Below are 13236 nucleotides of genomic sequence, written 5' to 3' on the forward strand. Positions count from 1 at the left end.
AGCTCTGAGGCTGTTTCCCAGAATGCCCAGCGCTTCCCGGAAGTCTAAATGCTCCCTGCTGATTGGACAAAGAGCTCACAGGGGCTGGACTTCCTCCCCTCCAAGAAATGGCTGCCTGTGGGATGTGAAAGCAATTCTGACTCAGGCCTCAATTGAGTTCTCCGCTTACCCTGATAAGGGGGTTCTCTGATTCTACATGTGGAAGTATATGCAACCCCACCCACCCTGCCACCTTCTCTCAGCTCCAGTTTTAAGACAGAAAATCCCTTTTAAGAAGATTACTTTGAAGATTCTGTTCTAGAATTCTTCCCATGGATGTTTTTTTCTCTCCATGTCATTGCTCCAACTATCTCCCCTTCCCCCAAACGGCTTGGAACTAATCTAAAATTAGAGGTGAGAGTTAATCAGTATTAATGATAAGACTTTGCAGTTATTTTTTTCAAAATAATAAACATGATATAAAATATAAAACATTATAAAACAACTAATAAATAATAATTAATTAATGATTAACTTATTTCCTGTTCAAATATCTTCACTGCAAAATATTTGAACCCTGTTGTGTTTTTGTTGAAGTACAACAATTTTAAGCCTTTCAAATGACATCTCGCTTTTAACCTTACCATGACTGTGATCAACGTGGCTTTTTCTTTAGGCTCAATGAAGATGAAAGATGTGGAAGGAGGCACCCCTGCTTTAGAGAGAGGGAAGATACCAAACTACTTGACAAATTCTCCATAGGAAATACCAAGTGGAATCTTTGTTGACTTTTATGGTTTTCAGAGGTTTTTTTTTTTGTTTTTTTTTTTTAAGAAAAGAAAACCTACCTAAAACTTGAATGCTATTTTTACAGTTCTAGAGTAATCCAAAACAGTCATTTTTAAAGTAAAGAGGTTTCATTTTTGGCAATGGCTGCCTTCCACAGATGTGCATGCTCTTTGACAAGATCAGAGAATCAGGAAGCTGCCTTCCACAGACATAGAGTAATATAGGAATTGAGTAAGTACAGTAATTAGCTGAGCAGTTAGCCTGAGGTTTGATTGCTCATCCAGAGATAGTGCTAGACACACATTCCACTGAGCATGCTCGCTAGAGTCTCACATTCTAGAAGCATTGAGAATGCATGCACTGAATACACACACCCCATCCCAAAACTGTGCCCCAAACCACCACTGCACACATATATTCTACACAGTTATAACACAGCATGCTCCCAAGCCTTCAAGCTTTGACACCCTCAGCCAATAAGCTGCCAAAAAGATGCTTAAGCAGCAAGTTGCCCTGACCTCTACTAACCAGGGACTCTTTCTTTAAATCCTCAGGGACTTGGAAAAGGTCAAGAGGGAGGCAGCCAGAGGCTGTGGGGCATTTCTCTGGGAAGTCATATCACTCCCTGCTCTCATTTTTCCTTAATCTAATGTTCTCTTGGCTTTCTGACTTTTTATTTATTTATTTAGGTACCAGGGATTGAACCCAGGGGTGCTTAACCACTGAGCCACATCCCCAGCCCGCTCCCCCCGGCTTGTGTTTTTTTTAAAAAACATAATAATTGGTTTGTTTTTATGTTCTTTTGTTGCAAGTGGAATACTGTGCTTAATCCAAGCAGGCAAAGTAAAGCTATGACTTCAAAGCTGTTCCTTGATAAAACATTAAAACAGCCCAGGGTGGACCAACTGTTATCTGTAATTCTACAGATAATTAACAAATGTGGAGCTGAAGTTGCCACTGGGAGTTTGGGCGGGCAAGGTCAGTTCTTGCTCCTGCTAGATTTCCACGACTCTTCCATTAGGCAGACCATGGGAGAGTCTTTCAATAAAATTCCATTTTGATGTACAGAGAGAACTTGAATTTCTGCTTGGCCTAGCAGAAACAAGCTCTCTCTCTATCCTCATCTCTTTCTACCTTGAAACACCACTATCTGTACCTCCTTTTCCTTCTTCTTCTTCTCTTTTTTTTTTTTTAAATAGTGCAAGGGGTAGAACCCAGAGCCTCTCACATGCTAAGTGTGGGCTGTGCCACTGAATGACATCCCCATCCCTTATGGTATTTTTTAGTCTAGAGCAGCAGCATATTTTCAGCCATGAATGTAAAAATATTGCCTTTGCAACTTGATTTTGTAGACTGTGATGGTACTCCACTTTGGATTTGTGGATTCCATGAATACATTGCTGAGCTCTTCTCTCATCTTTCAACCTTCAAACTTCAGCACTCAGAATCCCTTGGCTTGAGTCTAGCCATTGGCTTCAGCACGTCAACCCCCTTGCAGGTTTTCCACTCCCCATTTCCATGGGCTGCTCATTCATCAAGGTACATCTTCTTTCGAGTTGGAAAACTTACCCGAAAGCCCCCACCTCTTCCAAGCAGTCTGCCCTGATTAAGCGAGGATGAAGACACCCCTAAAGCATGCACAATACACTCCTGATAAACGAGAAAACACACACACACACACACATACACACACACGCACACACACACAACACGCGTATACCAAAACACAGAAACTCACAGAAAGAGGAAATTACACATTTTCTGCCTTTCTGATTGTACAGTCCCTAGGAAGGTAAGGAGATCAATTGTATTTCAATAACCAATTAATTATTGCAGATAATGAGATATTTTTACCAGTTTGGGGAATTATTCAGCAAAATGCCCTGATGTGTGGTCAGTTTCCTGTTTTCTTGAAATCCCTCTTCCTCCTCAGCTTCTCTAGTGCATCGGTAAAGGGAACTGCCACTCACCAACTAGACAACACTTGTCTTGTGGATCAACTGCCCAGAAAAACCAATCCTGAGATTAGCAAATGCCCTAACTATCTAGTTTTCTTATTGTGAAGCCTTAACAACGCTTGCACATATTTTCTGGAAAATACGTCTGTTACATGGGAATAAAAGGCCAAGGCTTTCCTAGACAAGGAAGGCCTGGCTGAAAGGGCCAGGGCAAAGCTTCCTGATGTAACTCTACATTCAGCCTCCAATAAGGCCATTGGAGAGCCAGGGCGTCCCTGAGGAGCACTGGATCAGAGGCTATCACACAAGGGAATACAAATAGACATATATGCTTTCGAAATGCCACCACCCTCTTAGGGCAGTGTTAACGCCACTTGTGGAGGGCCAAGAGACTTGTGGCATAACATGACCAGAACGAGGAGAAACACAGATGGAATGGCGACAGTTGGCAATTCGAACATGGCGTCAAACACCACTGCCACGGAAGCTTGCTAGCTACAGGCCACGCTGTGCAACCTTGAAGCAAAACATTATCGATTCTGTGGTTGTAAAAACGTACCTTCAACTGCAGAACTCAGTTTTATGACACCTTGAATAAAAACAAAAAGCGGCAGTTATATAATGGACCCAAATTGCTTTTTCTCCACTCTTTGCATGATACACACATACATCAGAACTGGATTTTTCATTGGCCTTTTGAGATTTTTTTTTTTTTTTTGGTACTGGGGATTTAAACCAGGGGTGCTTAACCACTGAGCCATATCCCCAGGCCCCACCTTTTTTTCCATGTTTTGAGACAGGAGCTCACTAAGTTGCTTAGGGCCTCACTAAGTTGTTGAGGCTGGCTTTGAATTTTCGATCCTCCTGCCTCAGCCTCCCAAACCACAGGGAGTACAGGCATGTGCCACCATACCTGGCTTGAGATCTTAGTTGAACAACTATCTACTTCACAAATGATTTTTTTTTTCTCCTTGGTTAGAACACATAGCTGTCTTCATTGTCCTACTAAAACCATTTGGGGGAATTTTTCATTGAATAAGGGATCTGGTATATTTGTGGATAAGATACAGACCTTGATTATTTCTGTGTATTATTTCTGGGTTATGGATTTATAAAACTTCACACAGTAGGAAACCAGGGTCTGATACTTCTAATTTAACACTAGGTATAGAGATCATCTGTGCACCTTGAGACAGAGTTTGTGTTGAAATATGTATCAGGTGATTAAAAACCATTGTGCAAGCCAGGCATGATGGCACACGACAGTAATCCCAGCGGCTCTGGAGGCTGACGCAAGAGGATCGCAAGTTCAAAGCCAGCCTCAGCAAAAGCGAGGCATTTTTAAGCAACTCAGTGAGACCCTGTCTCCAAATAAAATACAGAATAGGATTGGGGATGTGGCTCTGTGGTTGAGTGTCCCTGAGTTCAATCCCCCCCCCCCCCCGTACCTAAGAAAAACAAAACAAAAACACCATGGTGCAATCTTGTAATTTCCTTCACTGGGGTGGTTGGGTTAGAAGCCATTTTTTTGGAATGAAGGGGTTCAACTTTTGGCTCCCTGCAGATTAGATAGTGATCAGTCTACCTGAGCAGGTCAAGTTATTCATGAAGCAAGTAAATATTACCCTTGACTTGACCGTCATGTGCCTTGGAGAATCATGTGCCTTGTCAATGAATTTAAAGGCAAAAATACTAAGCTAAGGTGAATTACAGGTGGTGCAATAATTTTATTGAAAAAACACTTTTTGTAAGTCATAGCCATAAATAAATAATGTTCTTCAGTTTCTATGCCATAGCCATGATTCTTTAGGCTCAGTAGAAATGTCTGTATATCATTTTGTTGAAATTCTGGTTCTTTCCAGCTGGAGGAGTTTCTAATTTAAATGGCAACAAAACATTTTAACACCACTAAACCAAATTAGTACCAGCAAGAATACTCACTGATTTTAGCAGATTATGTTCATATAAAGGCAATTTTGGTATCCATTATGACTTCCTAAAAAAGCTGCTTTTTAATTTACCTGCTGAACTTCATCTTTCTTGAAGAGCTGATGCTGCCTGGTTAATGTCTAACAAGGGCCTTCCCAGAGGAAAAAGTGTGCACCTCTGTGTACATGTGTTGATTATAAGTTTTCCTAGAGCATATAATCCATAAATAATAGTAAATAGTAAAATGTATTCTTTTTTTTTATGGTACTGGGAATTGGATCCAGGGTCACTCAACCACTGAGCCACATCCTAGTCCTATTTTGCATTATATACTTTTTTTTTTTTTTTTGGTCTTGGTATCAAGGATTTGAACCCAGGGTGCGTAACTGCTGAGCCACATTTCTAAGCCACCCTCCTCCCCGCTTTTTATGTTTTATTTTGAGATAGGGTCTTGCTAAGTTGTAGGGTCTCACTAAATTGCTTGTGATTCTCCTGCCTGTCTCCTGGGCCACCAGGATTACAGGTATGTGCCATCACACCTGGTTATTACGTACATTTTTAATGTTAATTATATTACTTTTTTGGAGGGGGGTACTGGGTTTGAACACAGGGTGCTTTGCCTCTGAGCTACAATCCCCAGTTCTTTTCAAATTATTTTTAAAATTTTGAGGCACGGTATCTTTAAATTGCTGAGGCTGCCCTCAAACTTGCAATCCTCCTTCCTCAGTCTCCTAAATTGCTGGGATTACAAGTGTTCACCAGTTTGCCTGGCAATTTTCATTGCATATTTTATGCAATCTACTGTTATTCTGTTCTTCACCTATATATAAATTATTTTTTTTCAATTAAAATCTCTATCAGCTTCAAGACTATGTAAATACCCTCACCATGAATACCCCTCCCTGAACGTGGAGCTGTCAAGAGAAATGCACCAGCCACAGAGCTGTGTAGTCCTTACACCACACAGGCACAGCAAATATAAAGAATGTCAAGAGTAGGCTGGTCCTGGTACTGGAGGTAGTGGTGCATGCCTGTAATCCCAGCCAGTTGGGAACCTGAGGCAGAAAGATCACTAGTATGAGACCAGCCTCAGCAATGTAGTGAGGTCCAGTATAAAAAAAAAAAAAAGTAGTGAAGTGGAAGAAAAAGTAGTCAAGTCATTAGGAAGTAAAAAGTCCTACATTTTTACTTATCTTTCTCTGGTTTTGCTTGGCTTCGGAGCTGGGGAACTGAAAACAGTGCCTAAGCATGCAAAGTTCACATTCTACCATTGAGCTACATCCTTAGCCCTTATCTTTTAAACCATATAATTCATTGTAAGTGTACACAATTTAATTGTTAACAATGAGCTCAAGTCTGTTTGAACCAGTTTTAGGGCACTACTGTCATAACTGATGTTTCTTCCCACTCAGGTCCAGGAAAAAAAATCTTGAACTTCAGAATACTGAAATGGGGTCATGAAAGGGGTTCTAATTAAATTGAAGAAGCCAAATGGGGGTAAATTTGGCACTTGCTATTATTTTGCAGTAATTCCCAAAGCTCCTAAAACTATCATTTACAAAAAAAAAAAAATACTGTGTATACTCCACCCTTTAAGTAGAAGTCACTGATAATCAAGTAAGAACAAGACTAAAGGGATCTGACTTTTTTGGGGGTGAGGGTGGGGGTGGTTACTGGGGATTTAACCCAGGGGCACTTTGCCACTGAGCTGCATCCCTAGCTCAGGGTCTCACTAAGTTTTAAGGCTTCACTAAATTGTTGAGGCTGGCTTCAAACTTGTGATCCTCCTGCCTCATCCTTCCAAATCACTGGGATTATAGGCATACACCACAATGCCTGTGGTGGGATTTGAATTTTTTTTTAGCAGGCAAAAGGCAAAATCAGATCTGAGTAACATACTTATTGAAGAAATGATCCACTATCTTTTCAAACTGTTGAATCTTTATGTTTAGAACATTAATTTTCTTCTAGTCATATTCATTTTGTGTATAACCATGAAATAACCATATTCATGTTTTTTAAATTTAATTTTTAGTTACAAGTGGACACAATATCTTCATATTTATATTTATGTGGTGCTGAGGATTGAACCCAGTGCCTCATGCATCCTAGGCAAGTGCTCTACCTCTGAGCCACAACCCTGGCCCCCATATTCATATTTGTGTATAACCATTTATGTGTATTACCATGATTTTGCATATTAACCTTGACTCTCAAATGAAAACAATGTACTCTCATTGGTGTGTAGAAAAGGGCTCTAGGAGGGACATCTACGTGAATTCTTACAGGAGATGAGGGTAGTTGTGGAAGGAAGCCCAATAGTGCACTTATTGATTTAGGAGCAGAAAGGTTAATTTAAAAGCAAACAATAGTCTGATTCTAGAACTCTCATTGTAATCATTATTTTAATAAAAGCATTAATGATTCATTAACTTTATATGGACATTTCTTATTTTTTTAACCCAATTTAAATGTTTCTTTATAATAGGGTAGACCTTTATGTTGCAAACTAATTTTGTTATAGTAAAAACTTAAAAATAGCTAAATCTAGTCATATAGCTAATGTTAACATTACATATAAACAATTATAGAATGATGGGAAAAGATAACTTTTGCCTTAAAGTGTGAATATCTTAAAAATTTGGAATGTTTAAGAAGTGATTGGTGTTGATATTTAAAAGCTACACATGATACTGCTGATTTCTAGGACACAAAACAGACATTATCTGGTGAGTGGCTGATGTTGACATTGCCTGTAATTAAGGATAAGCCATAACATACATATATAATATAAATATATATACATATATATACACACACACAAAATGGTCCTACCAACCCCCTCACCGAAGTCTTCACATTGAGCTGAAGAAAAACAAGAAAAGATAAAAGATAAAGGAACTTAACTGTTCTTCCCTGAACTTGATATCTTCAATACGTTCAATAAGCTCCAACCTTGTCCCCAACACCAATTCAATAATGAAGACAAAGTTTTGAGAAAAAGGAAAAAGAAGTTTTATTGCTTTGCCAGCAAATGAGAAACACAAGGGACTCCTGACTCAGAGGCTGTGATTCTGCCCATCAGGGGGAACAAAGAGGTGATTTGAAGGCTGCATTCTAGGTGTGCCCGATAGGAGGGGGGAGGGGAGTTGAAATTCATTTGCTAATTTGGGAGTGAGAGAAGAGGGAAAAACACATCCATTTTAAAAAAAGCCTCTGTAGCAGAGCAGCAAGGGTTGTATTCAAACCATGAAGTGGACCACTATTACTAATATGGCAAAATTCCTGACCTTGCAGTCATTTGTGTACCTTTTGTTCATTATCTTCTTGAAAGTCAGAAACAATCACTAGCCAGGTGTGTTTTCTGCAACGGTTCTGCATTTCCAAAACTATTCTGACCTCTTTCCTAGTATTTTCCCCTAATATTTCCTTCCCTCCTTCCTTCCTTCCTTCCTTCCTTTCTGTGCTGCAGATTAAACCCAGGGCCTCTCACATACTAGGCAAATGTTTTACCACTGGTGAATTTCAATTGATCTAAAAAAATTCAAAAAGAGAAAGGGTTAGGTTAAAATAATTCATGTTGAAATATGAATATCCAGGGCTAAGACCCTCTAATGACATCCCATTGTTGTTAAAATATTGAGCAAATTTCTTTCTTTTTGTTACCTGGGATTGAACCCTGGGGTATTCAACCACTGAGACACATCCTCTGCCTTTTTTATTTTATTTATTTATTTTAATATTTATTTTTTAGTTTTAGGGGGACACAATATCTTTATTTTATTTTTATGTGGTGCTGAGGATTGAACCCAGTGCCTCATGCATGCAAGGCGAGCACTCTACCACTGAGCCACAACCCCAGCCCCCATTTTTATTTTTTATTTTGAGACAGTATCTTATTAAGTTGCTTAAGGTCTCACTAAATTGCTGAGGCTGGCTTTGAACTTATGATCCTCCTGCCCCAGCCTCCTGAGTTGCTGGGATTACAGGTGTGCACTGCCATGCCTGGCAATACAGAGCAAATTTCTAATCCTGGTCAAGGAAGCCCCACGTGACATGTTCCTACCTATTTCTGTACTAGTTTACTTAATCTCACATGATGCTTTAGCCATATGGTCTCCTCTCTGTGCTTTGCAATGTTAGATCCTTTCTGTCTCCAGCTATCCAGGGCTCCCTCCAGTTTTAAATATTCTCCCCAAATCTGTCGAATCTTCCTATAATCAGCTCATTTTCTTCATTCAGACTTGAATTCAAATGCTACATTCTTAGAGAGTCCTTCCTGATTACCTTATTTAGAGCCGCCCCCAGAGATTACCCTCTGCCCTATCTCTTGGTCATTTAGTGGCAGTTACTTCTATTTGAAACTATTTTAGGGATAGTGATATAGCTGAGTTGGTAGATTGTTTGCCTTGTAAGGGTAAAAGAAATTGAAGTTAAAGCGTAAAAGTTAAAGGGTAAAAGACCAGGTGTTGTAAAAGTTTCTAAGCTGCAAGGTCTGAGTTAAAATGTAAAGGAGGTATTGTTAGGTTTCTATGCTACCTGCAAAACCCGAAATTTCTGTAGCTGTTAAGACAATGCTTAGAACCGCCCAGTAAATATTTCCCCTGACTATTTGGTTGTTTAGGGCTCTGTGTGGTCGCACATAGGCATTGCAGGGCCTGGACCAATCAGTTTAAATGTAACCCCCTCCTTAGGAATGACCTATCACTCCAGCCTGAACTGTTCCCGCCAATGAATGAACTAATCATGTTTAGGAGTTGTTGTTCAATTTTCCCGCGCCTCATGATGATTTGTTCTGATGTATACAAAGCCCTCCGCCCTCCCCAAAAAGTGTACTTAAGCAGTGCTCAGCCCCTGCTCGGGGCTCTGGGCTGCTTTCCCTTCATGAGTGGGCACGGAGCCCCAGCATGCTGGTTCAATAAATCCCCCTTCTGCCAATTGCATGAGTGGTCACTTGGTGGTCTCTTTCTCCGACGTTTCGCGGGACCCTTACAGCCTCACATGCACAAGGCCCTGGGTTCAATCCCTAGCATAAAAACAAACAAACAAACAACTTCATCAATTCAGCTTTTGGTTCCTAGTTTACAACTGTTTTCCTCATTAGAATACAGGCAGAATGAAAGTAGGGACCTGTTTAATCTGCTATTGTAATTTCCTCTTAACGAATGAAGAATTGACCATTCCCATCAAATAAATTTCAAGTGTGCTCTTGAAATTGTGTCCACTATTCGGCAGAGTGCTTGGATCTCACTGTAATGACTACTGTCTTTCTACTCAAAGGCTGGTTTTTTTTTTTTTTTTGGTACCAGGTATTGAATCCAAGGATGTTTAACCAGTGAGCCACATCCCCAGCCCTTTTTATTTTTTATTTAGAGACAGGGTCTCGCTGAGTTAATTAGGGCCTTGCTAAGTTGTTGAAGCTGGCTTTGAACTTGTGATACTCCTGCCTTAGCTTCCTGGGCTGCTAGGATTAGAGGTGTGTACCATCATGGCCAGCACTCAGAGTGCTGGTCTTTATGGGGGTTAGTAAAGATTGATGTATGGAGATAACATATGTAAACTGCAGTAAATATTTAGGTGTTTCAGAAATGCAATATAAGCAAAGTCGCCAAGGATTTTTATCAGCTATTTGGAAGTGAGATTGTGTTCTAAATGAATATCAAGGAATATTAGCTAATCAATTTTATGTACAACTATTGATAGAATCTGTACTTCTCTTGTTTTTACTGTCATAATCCTGGGCCAAATTATTATTTGAGGCTGGCTTAGAACTCATGATCCTCCTGTACCTCATCTGTATGATGAGGTACAGATAGAGAAAGAAGGTCTCACGAGAGGTGGTGGCACACACCTGTAATCCCAGTGGCTTGGGAGGCTGAGGCAGGAGGATCGTGAATTCAAAGCCAGCCTCAGCAAAAAGCAAGATGCTAAGCAACTCAGCGAGACCCTGTCTCTAAAATAGGGCTGGATGTAGCTCAGTGGTCAAGTGCCTCTGAGTTTAATCCCTGGTGCCCTCTTCCCCTTCGCCCCCTCCCCCCCCCAAAAAAAGAGACAGAAGGTCTCAAAAGAACTATTCAGTTTTAAAATATCCTTCTTCTCATTTCCCTACTGCAGTTGTAGTGACCTTTCAGTAAGGTCATGAATGTTCTCCACCCCTTTAAACTTTTAAGTGACTTTTCATTGTTTTTCAGGCCTAAAGTGACCTGCAAAGCTCTTTAGGATGTCAACTAAAGCAGAATAAAAACAGCCATAAATTCCTCCACACTCTTCCTGTTGAGAGGTGGAAAGAAACTATGCCCCTCCCCTTGAAACAGCAGGCTTTGTGACTGCTCGGAGCATCAGAATACAGAGGGTGTGACACTCCCAGTTCTGTGTCCAGCCTTCCTGTAATGACAGCTCTTGTTTCCTGTCTTACTTAGGGAGGTTAGAAGTCCTGTGATTCAGTGAGGCAGAGGCCATGTGCCGATGCTGCAGTGAACAGCGGCAGAGCCTCGGCTTTCAGCAAGGCAGCGAGCAGGAGCTGTGAGGCCATAGGAGATGATCAGTGGAGGCTGGGAGACTGGGAGGCTGGGGAGGAAATTGTCATTGGAAGCTGGAGAAAAGGCAACCTTTTTATGGAGTGGCAGGAAATTTGGCAGCATTATCACCTGTGGTCACATGGAAAATTAAAAATATACCTAATATGCTCATAGCTTGTATTTACTTTTGTGTGTGTGTGATGCTGTTGATCAAATCCATGGCCTTGATGACGCTAGGCCAACTGCTATACCACTCCTCTACGTCTCCAGCCCCAGATCATCGATTTTAGTTAAGAGGCAGCCAAGCAGAATGATTTAAATACCATTACAAAAAAAACCAAAACCAAAACAAACAAACAAACAAACAAAAAACACCTATATATAGACTGTAGGAAGAGAAAAATAGGTCAAAAAAAGAACCTCTCAAGCTGGCATGGTGGTACACACCTATAATCCCAGTTACTGGGGAGGCTGAGTCAGAAGAATCACAAGTTCAAGACCAGCCTGGCCAGCACAGAGAAACTCTGTCTCAAAATAAAAATTTAAAAAAGGGCTGAGGCAGGAGGATTGTAAGACCAATGGCAGCCTTAGCAACTTAGTGAGGCCCAAAGTAACTTAGTCAGACCCTATCTCAAAAGACTGGGGATGTAGCTCAGTGATAAAGTGCCTCTGGGTTTAATCTCCAGCACCAAAACCAAAAACCAAAAACCTACCAACCAAACAGACAACAAACAAACAAACAACAAAACCCCCCAAAGAACATGAGTCTCAAACTTAAGTTTGGGATGAGGTTTCTGAGATCTTGATAAGGATATGTGTAGGTGTGTGAGAAGCAGGTGTAGTTTGCCCTGGAGAGCATGTAAATATCTGTGTGCAGAGGAGGAACTGTGGCTGACTCTTCTCATCGAGAGTCAGCATCTTTGTTTTCCCCCTTGGTGTGAGTAGGCTTTGTTGACTGCTTTGACCAACAGAATGCAGAGTGATGCTCTGCCACTATCTGCCACCATCTGGGCCTAGACCTTAAGACTTCCTGTCTCTTGGGACATTTTCTCTGACATGTTAGAATTCTTGAAGCCACAGGCTGGAGGGGATACCTGTAGGTACTATAGTCAATAGTTACTGCCGAGCCCATATTCCCAGTCCTTGAAACCAAAGTGCCAGGAGCATGAATAATGTCATTGTGGAGGCCTGAGACCAGTCCAGATGTGATGATGAGCTTGTGTGTCAACTTGGCTGGTCATAGGGTGACCAGATATTTGACCAAAAATGATTCTGGGTGTGTCTGTGATAATGTTTCTGGATGAGATTAATATTTGAATCAGTAGATTCAAAAATAGAATAAAGCAGATTGTCCTCCCTAATGTGGGTAGGCCTCATCCGAATGGAAGACCTGAAAAGAACAGAAATGCCTCTGAGCAGGGACAACTCTCTCCCTCTGCTGGTTTCTTGCCTTTGGACTTGGACTACAGCCTATACTAGTGTTCTCCAGGTCTTCTAGTTTTATGACCTTTGGACTCAGATTGGAACTGTACTACTGGCTCTACTGGGGCTCCAGCTAGCTCTTTGCCTGCAGATATTGGGACTTCTCAATTTCCATAATCAGTGATAAATTTAAAAAAATTATATATATATATATATGTGTGTGTGTATGAGAGAGAGAGAGAAAGGAGGTTCTAGAGAACCTTGACAAATACCTCAACTTCTAGCTGAAAAGAGAACACAAGAATCATCCCCAGCTCAATTTTGCCTAAATACCTCATGCAAATTTATGTGGTATGATGGTTTTTTTTTTTTTTTAAATATTGCTGGGGATCAGAACCAGGGCCTCTTGCATGTAAGGCAAGAGCTCTGCCACTGAACTACACTCCAAACATCCAAATGGTTGCTTTTAAGCTGCTACACTTTGAGGTAATGGTAGCTAGTATCAGATAAATCAAAGGGTCAGTGGACTTGGTGGTGCACGCCTGTAATCCACAGTGATTTGGGAGGCTGAGGCAGGGTATCACAAGTTTGAGGTCAGCTTCAACTGCTTAGCAAGGCTCTAAGCAACTTAGCAAGACCCT

The 13236-nt window shown here is 40.9% G+C and overlaps 1 protein-coding gene across 15 annotated transcripts in view; it reads right to left on the reverse strand.

The window, feature by feature from the left end:
• Dlgap1 (DLG associated protein 1) overlaps positions 1-13236 on the reverse strand; it is a 912507-nt gene that overhangs the window by 135086 nt on the left and 764185 nt on the right. For 8 of the 15 annotated variants that reach the window (XM_058586410.1, XM_046467447.2, XM_058586408.1 and 5 more), the window contains one exon: positions 3286-3315. The exons of the other annotated variants lie outside the window; for them this stretch is intronic. In XM_058586410.1, the coding sequence (XP_058442393.1) occupies positions 3286-3315 (30 nt within the window). The remainder of the gene's footprint in view (positions 1-3285; positions 3316-13236) is intronic. 15 annotated transcript variants of the gene reach the window in all.

This window comes from Marmota monax, unplaced genomic scaffold (genome assembly GCF_021218885.2).
Source record: "Marmota monax isolate L192 unplaced genomic scaffold, Marmota_monax_Labrador192_F-V1.1 WCK01_AAM20220418_F8-fsc00103, whole genome shotgun sequence".
In the NCBI taxonomy this organism is placed as follows: domain Eukaryota; kingdom Metazoa; phylum Chordata; class Mammalia; order Rodentia; family Sciuridae; genus Marmota; species Marmota monax.